General features: G+C 39.5%; 1 protein-coding gene across 2 annotated transcripts; it reads right to left on the bottom strand.

Moving 5' to 3' along the window:
- Positions 1-4136: 4136 nt before the first annotated feature.
- LOC308090519 (scavenger receptor cysteine-rich domain-containing group B protein) lies at positions 4137-17615 on the bottom strand. Of its 2 annotated transcripts, XM_080435729.1 has the most exons (12): positions 17496-17615; positions 14447-14571; positions 13244-13276; positions 11060-11089; positions 10014-10316; positions 9742-9810; positions 8265-8579; positions 8041-8121; positions 7641-7724; positions 7101-7415; positions 4877-4951; positions 4137-4468 (listed from the first exon to the last, which is right to left on the bottom strand). In XM_080435729.1, exons 2-12 carry the CDS (start codon positions 14547-14549, stop codon positions 4152-4154), a joined length of 1725 nt encoding a protein of 574 aa, XP_080291855.1. In that variant the 5' UTR covers positions 14550-14571; positions 17496-17615; the 3' UTR covers positions 4137-4151. The 2 variants fall into 2 exon arrangements, with proteins under 2 accessions (XP_080291855.1, XP_080291856.1); XM_080435730.1 differs by lacking the exon at positions 17496-17615 and having other exon boundaries at positions 14447-14734.
- Between the last annotated feature and the right edge of the window lie 581 nt (positions 17616-18196).

The raw sequence follows: 18196 nt of genomic DNA, 5'->3' as shown, positions 1-18196 counted from the left end.
CACTAGAAACTCTGCTGGAGAAACAAAACAAACATACAACATCAAACTACAAACTCCAGGTATGTCTGTTAAAAGACCCAAAATGCTCAAATATTAATATGGCACTGGCTCTTCTCTTGTTGCACAAACGTAACGTGGTCTATACTGAAATCTTTGCAAATGTAGGCTGGATATGACAAAATATCTAATATATTTTTGACATAATATATAATATATTTATATATAATATGTTTTCATCATGTGTATCGTTGATGAAAATGTTGTACATTGCATGTCTTATGTTAATGTGGGGAAGAAGTTAATAATAACAATAACATCAGATGATAAATTTCTCATGTGAAATTGCTGTATAACATTACTGTAAAGGCCCCCCAAAGGCTTGTTTTTTGGGGAGAGAAATACCCAAAATGCTCAAACATTAAAGAGCTGGTGCCATATTTTTGCACTTTTTCTGTTTTTCATGTGTCTATGAGGTTGATAGAACTTCATTAAGCCCCCCGGTGGTGTTTTTATGGTGTTTTATGTCTTCTCTGACTATTTAGAGTTTCTTCCTGGAGGCTGAAACCTTGAGGGTCAAACGTGCCAATAGAGAAACAGCGCTTTAGTGACATCACAAAGCCATACCCTCCCCCTCATTATCATAACACAACAGGTGTGGGCATGAGGAGGAGGAGGGACTAGGACAGGTGGGTGGTGCTAAGGTGGTGGAGGAGGTGCTAAGGTGAGAACCAGGTATACTTAATGAACTGGAGGCGTGTCCACATAAAAACAACATTTTAAATATCATGGCACCCCATCTTTAATATGGCACTGGCTCTTCTCTTGTTGCACAAATGTAACGTGGTCTACTCGGCACTGAAATGTTTGCAAATGTAGGCTGGATATGACAAAATATATAATATATTTTTGACAAAATATATAATATATTTTTGACAAAATATATAATATATTTAAAAACAAGAAAAAAGTTGTTATGTTTATATTTTTATAATTTTATAATTATTTTCTGCAATTTCTACCTCAGGTTAAAAGAAAAACCTTGTATGTTTACGTTTTTATCATTTGTGCAACCCATTAAGGCCATGGATCCCCATCTGAAAAGGTTTTGTGCCAGGGACCCCCAGAAGAGAACATTTGTCTTAAAAATTCAAAAGTATAAAAGAAATGTTCAAATACTGCACAAAAATAGCAGATGTACAAGCTCGCATCACAGGTGAACTGGTTTTAAAGTATTTGGTATTGTACAGTATGGTCAAGTTGGACAATATAGCTCTGTTTTCATCATGTGTATCATGGATGAAAATGTAGTATATTGCATGCATCACAAAAAGGTGGGGGCGTGGCTGTGGAAAGGGTCGTGTTTGGTAAAAAGGGTCTGCAACGTGTCATGATTGGTTGCCATGTCTGCTTATTGTAAGCGACATTGCCCTTGTTTTTCTGTGAAGGTGCTTGTAAAGACTAGTGGTTGCGGTTTGTCCCTGTTTCTAAAACGTTGTTGATATTTAGTATGAGTTATTGGTTGATATATTGATTCTTGTACCACACCTCCTCAAGTCCATCTGTGATTATTACCAAGATGTTTTACTGTACCAATTCTTAATAATTAAATATTGAAATATTACAGAATCCCAATCAATTGTAATGTAAACATTACAAATGTAATTTAAAAATTCTAAACAACTTGTTATCACGTAACTACATATTCTTGTAACTCATGTCATTACCAATGCTGGCCAAATCAATCAACTACATGGCAGAAAACACAAGCATCACACTATCCACATGCCTGACCTGACCTCGAAAAAAAACACCTCCCACAGACATACAGGGACAGTTTCACACTGTTGCCAGTCTATACTTGACATCTATGTCATACGTTCTTGTTTTATTGTAATTCTCTCTTATTCATTCATCACTTAGCACCTGATGAAGTGTAATGCTGAGAAGAAGAAAAAACAGCCCTTCACTCTTCTTTTCTCATATGGAGTGAGAGGTTTAGTTGTTAATTTTTTTTGTGTTAATATCATTCTTTGACTCTCTTGCTTTCTTTCTCTCACACATATAGCCATGCATTTATGTATTTCCACTTAGAAGAAAATGTTACAAGCACACATTTCAGTTTCAATTTAATATTGAAGGTTCAGTAGAGTACATTTACAAAATCATGGACCAGTAGCATAGGTCTTCACAATACAAAATACAAAACACAGTACAGCAGTTCTCAGGGGTAGAAGTAGCAACATATCCGCCATACTGTATGGATGCCAATGATAGCAGAGACAGACAGCACAGTATTTTGCAAGCCATTTAGCCCTTTTGGGTATCCCACATTTTGAAGCCCTTTTATGACCAACCTGTGAGTGTGCTAGGCTGCCAAATATGAAAACAAGTAGTGCACCTACTGAAGAATCAAGCTCTGAGATGAGATTTAGGCGTGGTTGGTATTTAACGACCGTGGTCATAAAGGCTTCCTCTAGGCTTGAGACAAAGGTGCAGACTACCTCTAAAACAAACACTTTATTGACCACTACAACATCTGGTGTATTGGCAGTAAGATGTGAAAAAAGTGCCTGGTTTGCTACTGCAGACACAGGCACGCACGCATGTACGTACGCACGCACGCACGTACGCACGCACGTACACACACATAATGAAAAACGTCTACAAATCAGAATTGCATTATGCCAAATTTGCACTGCAGTGAAATGTATTACCAGCAAAATATATGCATTATTATAAATACATAACAGCTCACAGTAACATCATTTAACATTGGACATCCATCCAGATGCTGTTCAAGGCCACTTTTGTGGATTTCAACAGAATGGTGTAGGCTACATAGATTTTTTGGGAATCTTTGCGTAATATTATTTCTATAAGATTGCTGCCATTTTAGCCCACTCAGTGTTATATACATAATATCTGGCCTAATAAAGTCTGCATTAAGTCGAAGCATATTTTCAAACCTGAGAATTGTGCCAGTGGTAGGACCTAACCAAGTAATTATGTGTATTTTAAATATTATTTGTTTTGTTCCCAACCAATGTTTCCCTCTGTTATGATAATAATTTTAGATCATTCCTGAAGTGTTTAGCTTAATTTTGTGGTAGTAGTTCCTCACACATTCTGAATATTAAACATCTATTATCACAAGACTGCTAGCTTGAAATGTTAATGTAAAAATCCAAGAACAAAAATATACATTTACACACGTTATTTTTCTCATGCAGAGATCAAATGAAACCTACCTAGAGGTACTGTACACATCCTAGACAAAATGACAAATTTGAGACCCACCCATTTTATAGATACGCCGCAAAAACTTAGATTGTTTAATCTACTTTTGTAAACTGCAATGTGGAAGAGGAATCCCACTGATTATTAAGATAATGTTTTACAATTTTAACCTATAGAACATGGTATCAGGTGCTCCATGAATGGAACAATATATGCAAGATAAAATGATGATTTATGCTCGCTACTGTACATAGAGAAAGTTTATGATGTTCTTTCAACATAACCATTTTTGTGGTGTTTGGGGTGGTCTGTGTGACTAGAACCACTCATAGTTTTATTAAGTAATAAATAAAAACAAGAAAGAAAAATGAATTCAGTTTGCAAACACGAGCATGACTCACACTGACCACCCATTTGCTTATAGTTACTGGCAAAGAGGACTGACGTTGTCATAGCATTGCATTTTGTGCTGGTGTACAGAGGCTAGTGGGGATGACTCTTAGTCCTTTTATCTAAAGAATGAATAATTGATAAGCTTCCTCCAGCATACCTTACTTAATCATCAAAGAACTCACTTTCACATCATGGCTGGCATGAATGGTAAATATTTTAGCAATTTAAAAAGAAAGGAGAGACAGAGAGACAGTTAGAAGCTTTGGTTTCCATTGTTTATCAAATAAAAATGTGTACATTGTACTTATTATCATATATATTTATAAAGTGCTTAATAGGAATAGATAGTTATAATATGTAATTATATATTGTTATATTAGTTGTTTTGTTTATTTTCTTATTTTTATTGTTGGAGTCTTCCGGCATTGTGTGAGCTGTTATTTACATAATGTATACAAGTCCCGGGTTGATACCCCCCACTTTCAGTTTGTAGTGGAGGTGGGAGTGTGTTTCTGCTGAAATCATGACACGGAGCAGGTGACACCAGCGTCTTCAGTATGGTCACAGTTGTGCACATCCCTGGATATATGGGAACACTCCCCAAGTGAGGCCTCATCACCACTACACTTGAGATTGTCCATGAGGATTGTTCCTGTGCCTGGGCCAAAGTTGGCCTCTTTCCAGGCTTGTGTAGCTTCTCCACAGCCAACTTTGCGACACACAACCTTGGCATCTGGGAGGTCCCAGGCATCATCGCACACCGTGCCCCATTCGTTCCCAGAGAAGATCTCCACCCGGCCCTCACAACGATGCAGGCCACCCACTAGTCTCACTGATCCTACGCAAATATAGAAATAACAGATATTTACGTTCACCTATGGTGCAACTCAATAATACTGTAAGTCTTAGTTTCAATTTTTTTAGTTCTGCCTTTAATTCAATGAAAACATTCTTTTGTAAAGGCTTTTTGAACTTGGGATTAACAGTGGCTCGTTCTTTGGATAATAGACTTCCTCTCCAACCGACCACGTAAATTCTGTCAGTGGAAATATCTCTGATCAACTTACTATTAGTACAGGAGTCCCGCACGGATGCGTTCTCTCCCCTGTATTGTTTTCTTTGTACACAGATCATGATCTAGAAATAATGCTTTAGTTTGTACAAGTATGCTGATGACATGGGCTTAGTTGGACCGTTATTGAAGGGACCAGAATTGACAGTTTATCATTGAAGATTCATGGCCTACCATCAAGGATTGGTGGTGCAGTGGGAATCCTCTCTGTTGCCCCAAAGCGTGTATCGTGAATGCTGCCTTGGAAGGCTAGAGGAAGCAGAGGGAGATAATCATAATTAAACTCTGGAAATATAATATACAAAAGCATAAATAAAGCTGTCTCTACCATCGTTTCTCTAGTGATCAAAACAGTAATCCTTTTACTATGTCTTTGTAGAGCCATTATGTATAACATATGTGGCAAATTTGTAACATAACATTTCCAACGGTTTTGCTATCTTCTATGCAATTTCAATTGTGTCCCATTTGCCTATTGCCTCTCCGATTAGGAAAAATAGCAAAAGAATTATGATAATTGATTGAAAGTTCTGCCCATTATATAATGGAATATAATTTTGAATACAGATATATTTTCCTTACAACCTTGAAGTATTCGTGTGCTATACATTTATTTTTATCTCCACCAAGCCAAAAGGCCAGCAGGCAGAGATTATGTTTTCAACCCTGTCCGTGTGACCGTCTGTAATACAGAATCTGTATACAACTAATCTAGGACACTGCTGGACCAATCGCAGTGAAACTTTGCATTCACACTCCCAGTAGGCAGTAACCTCCTACCCATGTGGAGGTTATTCAAGTCGGCTGCCATATGACGCCATAACAGGCCACTCCTCATTTAACTTTTTCTTCAAAACAAACACACTTTATGCTACTACTCCCAATACATATTCTGTCACAAACCTCACACAAATTGGTACAAATATCTCTGGATTCATGTGATCCGCATGTATCATTCAGAGTTTTCATATTCCATTATGATCGATTGGCTATGATTGGCTTCCATTGGCAAAAATCATGAACACAGTGTCCAGTCTACCCCATATTTTCACATCCACCCATAGGGCCTGCCACAAATGCTACAAATGTCACTGTTTGTTGCAGAAACGTGACCCCCCCCCCTTTTTTTCACTGTGAATAAAATCTTAAAATAATCTTAATAAATAATCTTAATAAAGTCTTTCTTGTGTTGTATATTAGCTTTTCAGGGGCTATTGTGTTCATCAATCAATGAATAGGAATAACAAACTGATAACATCTATTTTTATATAAAAATTATGCCCCCTCGCCATTTTCAACTGCCCCCTTAGTCATTTCATCCTGGCGCCGGGCCTGGCCCACAGGCACAACACCAGAGGGAGCTCCACTGATCTCATGCCCCCCAGATTCGGCACAAACATGGGGATGAATTCATTCTAATATTATGCCAGCAAAATGTGGAATACCCTACCACCAGCCATCAAAAAGTGCAACTCTCTACCCTCCTTCCAAACCGCCATAAAAGAGCACTTATCTGCAATTTGCAACTGGACCTAGACAAGTCTTCTAGCTTGCCAAAAGAAATGACCCCCCCATTGATGATTTATTGTATAGTATTGTACTTTTTAAGTGTTATATGTGTTGATGAATTTAATGCAATGGAAACAAGCCCTCATGGGCTTTTTGTGTTATTTTGTGTCATTTAGCATTATTGTATAACTGTATCTCTGTACAAACTGTTAATAAAGTATTCAATCAATCAATCAATCAAACACGCACACACCACATTATATGACAATGACCGTCAAACAGGGTTTTGATACTACTTACCACTTGCCTGTAATTGCCTTAAAAAATGTGTGGGTGGGGCCTATTTCTTACCCCAAAAAGCAATATCATGCACACAACATCCAATCATACCCCAAATACCCATATTTCCCCACCACAGTTTCCTCGTGTCCTGACGGCTGCACCCCACCCAGTCTGGCGCAGATAGCTGCTCCGAGGAGTGCACTTTTCTAGTTCATTCTTTTGTCTTACTACGTTTCTGATTCAGCTTTAAAGAATTGAAATTTGGCCTGCAGGCATCCTGTGATGCTGATCAGCCTTGATCCTTCCACTCTATTTTGTATGCTCTCTGGGCTGTCTGCTCATCAATGTACTGCAATCACACAGTGCAAGGAGATAGAACAGGAGAGAGGCTCATAGATGAGTGAAGATATAATAACTAAGGGGTTGACTAACGAGGATGTGTGATTGTGTGTTTGTGAAAGAAAGAAAGAAAGTAAGAAAGAGGCTGCCAGTGTGGGCATGTGTTATACTGTACTGTAAATATCTATAGAGCTGTGCATTGTATTATGTGCTCAAATGTAGCCTATTATAGCTTCACTGTCTTCCTGTCATGGAGGCTCAATCTTACGTTGACATATGACTCCAGCATCCTCATGGTGGCCACAGTTGTGCTGACCCCATCCCAGGTGGAAGCAGTCAGAGAGCTGTTTTTCATTGCCCTGACAAGCTACATTGTCCAGCAGCGTACGGCCTGCCCCATAGCCAAAGTATGCCATGGACTTAGCAGCAGTGGCCGGGCCACAGCCCAGCTGCCTGCACACCACGTTAGCATCGTTCATTTCCCAGTCGTCATCACACACCGTCCCCCATTCATTGCCGTAGAGGACCTCCACGCGACCCTGGCAACTACTGTTTCCATTCATCACCCGAATGGTTGGCCGTTCTGCACATCAACAGAGAGAGAGAGAGGGAGGAGAGAGCATAGCAGTTTTGGATAAAAGGGAGTTAACTCTTTTCACTCACTGGTTAATGCTTTGATTAAGCACTCTATTCAAGGATTATCTACACTGCCAGTCTCTTTTGATGGAGAATGTGTACTCTAAACTTTCTGGTAGTGTAAAAACAACCACAATAATAGATATAGATTATGTAGTTTATGCAGCATTACCTTTTGTTGTCATTGCAGGTGTGGGATGAGCTGTTGTACTGTCTGTGACTGTTCCATCAGTGTCAGTTTTTGTTTCCTCTGTTTCTGGAAGGGGATGCACAAGACAGGACACACTTGTCACTCAATAGACCACACTGGACTATTGTATGTACATATTCACCACCACATTTTCATGGCACAACTGCATCCATTGTGAGATATTGGGGGAGGAAATAGCACTCTCTGCTGGTTTGGGCTTGAAGTGCAGATTGGGGTTGTGTGCAGATGCCCAACTAGTATAGCAAGCGATCGTTTAGACGAGATGTCAAGGAAGTCAAACAAGCTCATTTAGTTACAAACTGTTTCCATGATTAACGCAATAGACGCTGATGTTAATGACAGATGTTAACTGTTTTCTTACCTGCGGTGCTCATGGTTAAATCAAATGTTCTGGAACTGATGGATGTTCCCAGAGGTGTCACAGTACTGGTGAAAGTTGAACCTTGAGAAGGTAAACAATAATGTTACTATATCACGATAATGCTTTTTCAAATTGTATTTATGCATACGATAGCAAACATTGGAGAAGAGATTCTGAGAAATCTACGTAAACTGCCATGCACTGTTTATTTTTCATGTCTTTACCAGAGCAGAGGACCCCAGCATCCTCATGATGACCACAGTTGTGAATGCCCCAGCCCAGGCTTTTGCATTTGTGCAGCTGCCGTTCATTGCCGTGACAGTTGACATTGTCCAGTAGAATCAGTCCTGTTCCATAACCAAAGTAGGATTTGCCGTATGCCGAGACAACATGGCCACAGCCTAACTGTTGACACACCACCTCAGCATCGTTCTCCTCCCAGTCATCATCACACACTGTGCCCCAGTTTCCCTGGTAGTAGATCTCTACGCGGCCCTGACAGCCGTCCTGTCCACCAGCCAAGCGGATGACGCCATCTCCTAAACCAAGAGAGAGGGATTTATCCATACATGCTCCTTCCCTGTGAGACTCATGTTTATCTAGAAAACATGTCTGTCTTACAATTTACAATATAGGCATTTAGCAGATGCTCTTATCCAGAGCGAACTACAAAGTTTAAGATCAGAGTAAATTACATTAAGATCAGAGTAAATTACATGAACCCTAGTCAAGTAAATAGAGTGCAAAGAAATATATTATGTGCTACAAAGTAAGAATACCAGGTAAACATAAAACCTAGCATCTGTCTAAACAACACGCTAAAATAACATACTTGGCATTTGTGTTCAATTAAACAGTATTAAACAGTACTGTATGTGTCTATCTAAAATAACCAAGCCAACATACTGTGCATCTGCACGTGTGCAGATGCACAGTATGTTGGGCTGGGTTGTACACACGTGCGTGCACGTGAAAAGGTCAGGATGTAGCCCTATACAGTTATAGCTATAGTAACGTCGAGGTGAGAGGAAGCATGTGTTTTGAGCATAGCACGGAGCGCAAATGTTGTCACCTCATTTGTTTAGACTGAACAAAAGCACCTTTATAGACAACAGTAGTTCTCATGTAGCCATCACATACATTACAATAGCTTTTTTTTATAGTAAGGAAAGCATGGATCTATGTGACATTGGTACTGTACATTCCCAGTGGGATTTAATGAAAGAAAGTCCGACGTCACATTCTCAGTGAATTTGGTGAATGCTGGGTGTCTCGTGACCCACTTGGGATTAAAGAATAAAACCAAATAAAAGGCTGATGACAACAAAGGCTGACCCAGCAAAGAATAAAAATGTCCTGGAATGTTCAGGATGCTTTGAGGTGCTGCACTGTTTCCAGGAGACACTTTCAACCAGTATAGCCTACAGTTTTATCTCCTGTTGTTTGAGAAAAACAACAGGAGATAAACCTCATCCCAAAAATACTTTTTGGGATGAGGTTAGTATAATTATAATGCCACACTTGATTTTGCAACAGTGTCTGGCACATTCCTAAATGAGGCATAATGACCACACATTCCTAAATATTTAACAAAAAGAATAGTGTATGTATTATGTCTTACATTTGATATATTTTCATTAAAGTGTAAGTGCTCTAACAAAATCTTAATTGACTTGGTCTCATTTAGATAAAGCCACTTACTTAAACCTGAGTTTTGCACTGGTGTGGTGATGACCTCTCCACGAGGCTTTGACTCCATCATGGTTGCATCTGCCAAAATGATAAAGAAACAGGAATGTTAGCACTTCACTGGTGTTCACGTTTCACATCACTATTGTTAAAAAAGGTATGAGCCACCAGTTCCTCAGCCAAGTGTAGGGCTCTAAATTATACTTCGGTGTACTACAGTCTTGCTCACCAAAGATTTCTGATTTAAGTAGCCTACCCTATGTCATTTCTGGTGAAGGCTTTACCTTTGCATCTTACAGAGACATCTTCAAAGTGATAGCAGTTGTGGACACCCCAGCCTTGGTTGCCGCACTGGCCAAGGTTTGTCTCCCCTCCTTTACAGTTCACATTATCCAGCTGGATCTGTCCTGAGCCCTGACCAAAATGGGAGCTGCTCCCCACTGATGCAGCCAGTCCACACTCCAGCTGTCGACACACCACGTTGGCATCCACCATGTCCCAGTCATCATCACAGACGGTGCCCCAAGTGTCATTGAAGCGCACTTCCACGCGACCCTCACACCTGTTACGGCCATGTACCAGTCGCACTGCATAGGGATGAACGAGATAGTCATCAGTGATGGTTTCACTGCAGTGTCACATTTCAGTCCAAGGCTACAAATGTAATTATTTGTGATATCACTCGTTAGAATCTAATTGCTAAATTATGTTTTTGGTAGATTTTTTTAATGTTGATAATCTGGAGCACATGCTTCAACACAGATTTTCATGAAAACTGACAATAACGTTTTATCTGATCTTAAACTGAAGAAATAACTCAAATACTCAAAAATATTTTTTAATCATTTGATTTGTCATGCATATCATATGCCATACAACAAAAAAATCTAATGCTAAGGGTTATAAAAGGTGTACTGTGTGTGCACATCGTGATAGTTTGTGTTAGGCTGGGAAAATGTGAAAAGAGAGGACAGATTAGCATGGCTGTAATGATAGCTAATAGTGACAAAAAAAAATCCTTTTAGAACAGGTCTAATCCCTTTCAGCATAAGAGACAAAATAAGACTGAATAAGCCACATGACTCCATAGACCAGAGACAAGGAGATGAAGAGGGAGAGAGAGAGAGCACATAGAAAATAAGTAATTGAGGAGATTAGGGAAATGGAGAACTGGGAAAGTAGCCTTGTTTTTGAATGCCCCAGGCCCTGATTTAATATGTTTACTCTCTCTTTTCCTGACACTCGACTAGGTCAGCTACTATTGTCATGCATTGGACATGTAAATATGGGTGTGTGTAGGTGTGGTGGAGGTGACGGAGCTCGTGCCTACCTTCATAATGCGTTGGTTCCGGGTTACTGACTGAAATAGGAGGGAGGAGGGGACATGAGAGAGTGAGTTAGAGACAGTGTAGTCAAATTATTTGTTGAAAGGAGTTTCTTGGCCTTCCATAGTCACTGTGCTCTATATCTACTATATCTATTTTCCTGTAACCCTACACCCTGATTGAACACAACAGGGAGCTTATTTACTACGCTGTGAAATAGAAGAGAAATACGTTTACGTTACGCTTATTACTGTGAGAACTGTTGCATTATTGTGTCAGAGACAAATTACTGATTCTGATAGTCTCTATCAAAACTGTGCTCTGAAATGCAGAACTCTTATTTTGGTGCACCACTTTTAGACTCCATATGACCAAACTAATTCAAAGCTAATTAGTCTGGCAAGTGAATCGATGACAAATGCCTTTCTTACAAAACATAGTGTGTATATAAAACTAGGGAATGCAAGACTCTGCTAAGGTCTTCTGTCTTGAGATAGGTACTTTAAAGTGTATGGGGGATAATTTAAAGCTTATTTTAACAAATAACTATCTATAGCCCATTCTTGAGAATTTGGACAAATCATGTTCTACCAATAATTTCAAATTATTATTTATTACCACACTAATTTGAAAAAAAGTTTGGTGAAAATATATTCTTAAAGGATTTATATATATGAATTACATAAGATTTATACAATGTTTTCATCTGGTTTCCTTTTTCTTTTTTTCTTTTTTTAACATCTAAACATCTCACTCTGCCAGAAAACACCCTTGTCTAAGACAAGGATTCACTTCAAACACAGTGTTAATAGCATAAAAAAAATCTAACCATGTGTATTGATAACATAGGTGTAAGAATTTACTATTAATATCAACTTTTTTTAAATGTGTTTTTTTGCAAAAGTTTTTGCCCTTTAAAGTTGTGTCCAAGATCATTGTCAACTCCGTCAGATTTCTACAAATACATAATTTAATCAGGCATAAACAGGTTTTAGCTATATTCTAAGGGCTCCTGTCTCACTTCCCGGTTTAAAAAAAGGCGGGAAAGCTGCGAAAGCTCTGGTAAGCTTTGTATTTTTTGATAAATGCACTAAATAATATTACTATCTGGTGTGTCCCAACCATAACATGTCAACTCCGTCAGTCCTTCTAAATCCAAACTAAATAAAAAACTAAATACAAAAAAAGTGTTTTCTATTAGCATTAATAGAACCTAAGCAACTTTGAAAAATAAATTGTTAACTCACTACGACTGTGCTGTGGAATGAAAAAAAACATAACATTTTGTCAACTCCGTCAGACTCCGTCAGATGTCAACTCCTCAGATATGCCATCTTATGGAGTTGACATCTTAAAAAATAAACTGTGGGAGGTTGGTCCATTACATGGCTTAATGGTCAACACTTTGATTGTTTAAAATATATTTTCCCGGCATAATTGAAGAATGTATAACAAAATAAATAAAAATAAAGGTTTTGTCCCGATTATCTAGAATGGGATGTGTGCGTGTATGTGTACACACACACACACACACACACACACACACACACACACACACACACACACACACACACACACACACACACACACACACACACACACACACACACACACACACACACACACACACACACACACACACACACACACACACACACACACACACACTCTCTCTCACTCTCTGTATATGAATGGTGTTAATACAACATAACCAGCACATGTGCAGTGGTCTCCCTACTCCTAGATTTAGACCTACTGTGTACACCACGTACTGGTTCACAATGAAGGTGATGAGCACAATATCTGCCCTAGCCAAGCATTTCCTCTTGTAAGAGCGGTAGAAATTTGGTCTCCCTCGTGGGACACCTAGGTTCGAATCCCGGGTAGGACATGAAACTTACGGATTGCAGCTTTAATACCTGGAGTCAGTGGTATTGGGTTGCAATGTCTCACAAAGACAGCAAGTGGGCTTTTCTGAATATCACACCCAATGTAGGTCAATTCACAGGCTTCCCTCATTGTGAATGTTTTGTAGCAGTTAGTGAAACCAAATGTATACATGAAAATACTTGAGATGTTTTTTGTGTCACATGGAGGTTCTTTCTTTGTATATTTAGCAGTGATGCAGGGTAGCACACTCTAGTTCCTTTCCTAAGAGGTTCCAGAAAATATGACTTAATAATACTTACTGGATATGGCTCGTCTGTTTACGTTTACATCTCCTGAAATCAGAATACATACAGTATGAACATGTTAGTCACATCCACACTTGGATACCCATATATCAGGAAACAAATAATGCATCTGTATTAGTACATTTGACTACTGTAAGTAGGCCTACACATGTTCTCTTTATGGGCTAGTGATCCATAATGTCCACCGGAAGCAGATTCTCTCTACAGTATATCCCTTAAAAACAACGGAATGGCTTTTCGCTGCCCATGACTGGTAAACACTGGGCAGACAGTGACTATGAACACAAAGGCGCCCATCTACAGGGAGATCACTTAGCAGCTACGCCCGGTTCTTCAGCTCTATTTAGGCCTTATACACGTGTCTCTTCACTGGCACACAAGCTCTATCTCATGTGTCACATTCTCTTCTCACCAGTTTAGGGCAGTCACTTTCAAAAGTCTTCTTTTTGAAACTCACATTTTCATAATAACTTTCTTGTAACCCAAAACTGGTGGGCTTGCCCACAAAATGTACTTTTTGTGGGCAAGTTTTTAGGCTGCTGAGTCACTAGAGAATAATACATTCTATTTAGTAATGATGTACCTATAGGTTTCACACAATTCCATCCACTGAATCTCAAAACCTATAAATTAATCTAAATTGTATAATGTTTCATTGTCCAAAATAGGGATGCCAGGTTGACAGTGGTTAAAATAAAAAATATGTGAGTACATTTGCCTCTGAAAAAATGACTGTGTGTGGTTGTCACAAAATCCCAAGGCACACCTGGACTCACAGCACACATAATGTGCCTCAACACACCGTTTGGGAACCACTGCAATAAACAAATGTATATGTTTAGGAAAAACACTGTATCTCATGTTTGTTGCTTAGAGATCCAAAAATACTAGTCATGGAAAGTTCAACAGTTTTATCATCAAATTGCTTTGATTAGCTTATCACCTCAATAGTAATCCAGTTGACAAAAGTCAGCTACGGTTTTGTAAGATTACATTGTCACATTTCTCGAATAATTTCAGAATTAAACTTAAACTGTATTAAAATAAAACGTTAAAAAAAATACTCTGACAGATCTGACAGAATCCCCAAAAGGCCAAACCGCAACAGACAAGCAGGTTTGGCCTAGTTGGCTTTGATTGGTGGTATACTTTTGGGGAAAAAACCCACAAGTGCCTCTCCACCTGCAACCCGCTCACCTTGTTGCTGCATCATACTGAATGCCACCAAGAAGAGTGTGCCCAGCAGGGACACCAGGATCCATGAAGTGACTGGCTTCGAGCACCAGCGCTGGCCTTGCATGGCTGCGTGACAAACCGTTCACCTGGAACACACATTCAAAATCAGTCAGTCACTGTCTTTGTCCATCCATCAGATTTCCTCAAGTCCTGAATTGTACCCTTTGCTTTCCTCCTTTGTATGGCTTTTATACAAAACCTAGTACACCCTCTTACTGTTGTGCTACTGCTAAGCAATAGTAACTCATTTCATGCTTGTTCAGAGTATTGTGGTTCAGTATTGGATTGTTTTCTCTGACGGGACCCTGCTGCCTGTTGTGGTAATAGCTATTGATGGAAGTTTGAGGTCAGGGAAGTGAAAGTTGTGGTGTACAAAATAAATCGTTTCCAGAGATCATGTGATGCACGGGGCTGAAACTGGTGTGTGGCGCGTGATATTTTTGGAGAGGTGTAAGGAAGTCATTCCATATGACCACCTCCCAAAGTGTACCACTAACAACAACATCCCATTTACTGGATCTTCTGCTCCAACTGCTTAAACACTATTGCCGTGACCATTAACCCATTAAAACTGGGAAAGCATCTGTGTCATCTTAGATTTTAGCTATGTGTATGAGTGTTAGTGTCAGATCAATCTGGGAACCCATCGTCAAATAAAAAGGAAAAACAGCGCCCCCAGCGTTTTTCACTTTTGCATCAAGCGTAGCTCTGAATCTGTTCTTGAGAGATTAGTGTCAGATATACAAGTGTTTTCGTCAGATATACAAGCTCATAGCGCGTCACTTCGTGTATTTTTAAAGCGAAAATGTTTAATTCAAATCTTTGCTTCTGGGGATCCCTGAAACAAAATATTTTGAGATGGGGTCCACAGCCAAATACATATAATTTTGAGGGTCCTTGACATGAAAAGGTTTTGAGCACCACTGATATACAGTAGCAACATACAAACTGTAAGTTTTTCAGAAAACTGTTAGGATTTTGAAGACATTTGTAGAATCAGCCTCAGGTCTAGATCTATTACTATACTGGACGTGCTGCACAAGATGGCTACCATGAATGCATCATCCAGGTAGCTGCAACAGTGGCCCAAATCAACCAAGACAGTACAGGTCCTGAGGTCCTGTCGTGCTCATAAGTTAATGATAGGGATAGCAGAGGACCACATACAACTGATGAGTTTGCATTTTCGTCAAGGTCAGAGTGGCAAGGGCTTGTTCTCCATGTACAGAAAGGACGCTGTTTTATGACTTTGGAAATTAGATTCCAGGGGATTTCCTTTAGTTGGAATTCATTGGCAATCACTCAATAGCCAGGCAATAATATTGTAACCAGACACTACTGCACATTATACACATCTGTGAGACATTCTGAAAAATATGTAAACAGTGTAAATATGTAAACAGTGTAAACAGTGTAAACAGTATAATGTAACATTTGAACAGTACTGTATGTACAGTATAGCTTCTATTATCTAATGATGCATTTTCTAATGAAGTCCTGTTATAATGAGAGCACTATGAATCGATGTCCAATATCAAATTGAATAGGAAAACAATGAGTCTTGTCTGACAGGGTTATCTTAATATTTCTAAGTTATTATTCAAAACACATTGTGAGTCTATATGGGACTGGGGTTTTTGGTTGTTTGTCTTTTTGCACAACCAGAATCCCCCCTGACCTTACACTGGAATGTGTATTAGGGGATGATGAGGGGAGAATTTGATATTGGCCCCTTGAGATAGTGGACATTCCGAGCCCAGTGGGCACAAAAAGACATTTCTGCTTTCAGTGGTCCCCATCCTCAGGCATAAACGCTGCTTCCTGCAATCTGTCACTACAACCCTCCAAAACGCTTAGGCACCCGATGACACTGTAGGGGCGCCTCTCGTCTCCTCGGAGAGTAGGAGGCAGGCGGGGGCCGTGTCAAAATCCAACTTCCTTTTTAGGGAACTGTACAGTATATGTACAGTTCATTTTAGTGTCTTTGTTATGGAGTCAGATATAATGCATGTCCACATACCTAGTCTAGTAGAATAACAGAGGTTAGTGTTGTGGACCCAAACAAACAGTTATGACCGTTCAACTTTGGCCGGGAGCAGTCATTTGTGGCAGGCTGTTGCATGGGCATAATAGATGAAAGGCAGAGGGCCAGAGGCCATAAGATAGGTCATTGTATATCCAATTGGGAGTTGGGGATTTTAACACCGCCTGGGTACTCTAGCATCACGGCAGTTTAATTTGCACGCTGTGCTAACAAACCACTCCAAAGTCTGGGACAAATGGTTCAGTTATGAGAGATGAAAATAATCTAGTCCCCAATGTTGTGTTTTTCAATACTCCATTCATAGTGGGATGTAGCGCAGATCCGCCGGGGAATAATGTCGCCTTTTGTGTCGGCTGTGCTTCCCCTCCCTTCTCTCTTCTCTACACTGAGAAATAGCTGAAAGATCTCAGCCTCACAAAAATACCCCTTAATGTCTGAGATAAATGAGAGAATGGCTGTCACTTGCTTAACAAGGAGGATCCCCCACCCCCATTTTCCCATTTAAATCACTATCATTGCTTCTCTCAACATGTCTATCCCACCCGCATCCTTTTCCATAAGCAATGTAATCCTGGTTTACCTATACTGTACTGTACCAATTGATCTTTTAATGTGTAATATGAAAATAATAGAATAGAGGAGTCCATATATATAATAGTAAAGAAAACTAGGGAAAATATAATTCCAAACCGAGAATATTCATTTGTTTGAGACTATATTCATTCAAATTTAAATACGTTGTTTGGCTGCTGAACATCACCATACTCTTTTAAAAACATATTTATCTTCAGCTTTGTCATATTATCAGCTCAGAACCTCAATGAAAAGGCTGAATTCAAAGAGATTCCCTATCACTGACTTGAAATTAATCCAGGTGTTTTCATTGATATTGTGGTAACACTTGCTCATAAGGGGTACGTAATAAACAGGTATGGCAAAGCAAAAACAACAAGAATGTATACATACCTGTTGGAAGATAATTTCTCTACTGCCAAGGTAAACAAACAAAAATTAGATATAATAAAGTAGGTGTCCTCTGAAAACAGATTCAAAAAGCAAATTGTCCTTGGAATTCAAACAGTGCGTAGTTTAATTCCAAAAGTCACACAGAAAAATGAAAATCTGCACAAAAACGTCTCATCCAGATGTACATGTACGAGGTCTTTCATGTCCTTAACCCTCTGTGGCTATAAGTACTCGCGTCAGAGCGATTACGATTACGTAAAACAATAAAGACAACAGCATTGTATGTTAATATCCTAACGCCCCGTAACGACCTATGCTTTAAACAGGCAGGAGGGAGAAAGACAATGAAGGCCAACCCTTTACAGGTACCCCAGCATCTCCAGTTTCAGGTAGCGCTCACAGAAGGTGCGGTCCTGCTCATCTAAAGGAGTGTACACATTCATAGAGGGAGACAGGGCAGTGACCGTGATTGTGTGTGTGTGTGTGTGTGTGTGTGTGTGTGTGTGTGTGTGTGTGTGTGTGTGTGTGTGTGTGTGTGTGTGTGTGTGTGTGTGTGTGTGTGTGTGTGTGTGTGTGTGTGTGTGTGTGTGTGTGTGTGTGTGTGTGTGTGTGTGTGTGTGTGTGTGTGAGAGAGAGAGAGAGAGAGAGAGAGAGAGACTGTGAGACTCTCCCACACAGAATCACTCCAAAGCAACAAAAAA

Source organism: Gymnoscopelus braueri (assembly GCF_963280865.1).
Source record: "Gymnoscopelus braueri genome assembly, chromosome: 8".
In the NCBI taxonomy this organism is placed as follows: Eukaryota; Metazoa; Chordata; class Actinopteri; order Myctophiformes; family Myctophidae; genus Gymnoscopelus; species Gymnoscopelus braueri.
This window is presented reverse-complemented; position numbering and strand designations above follow the sequence as displayed.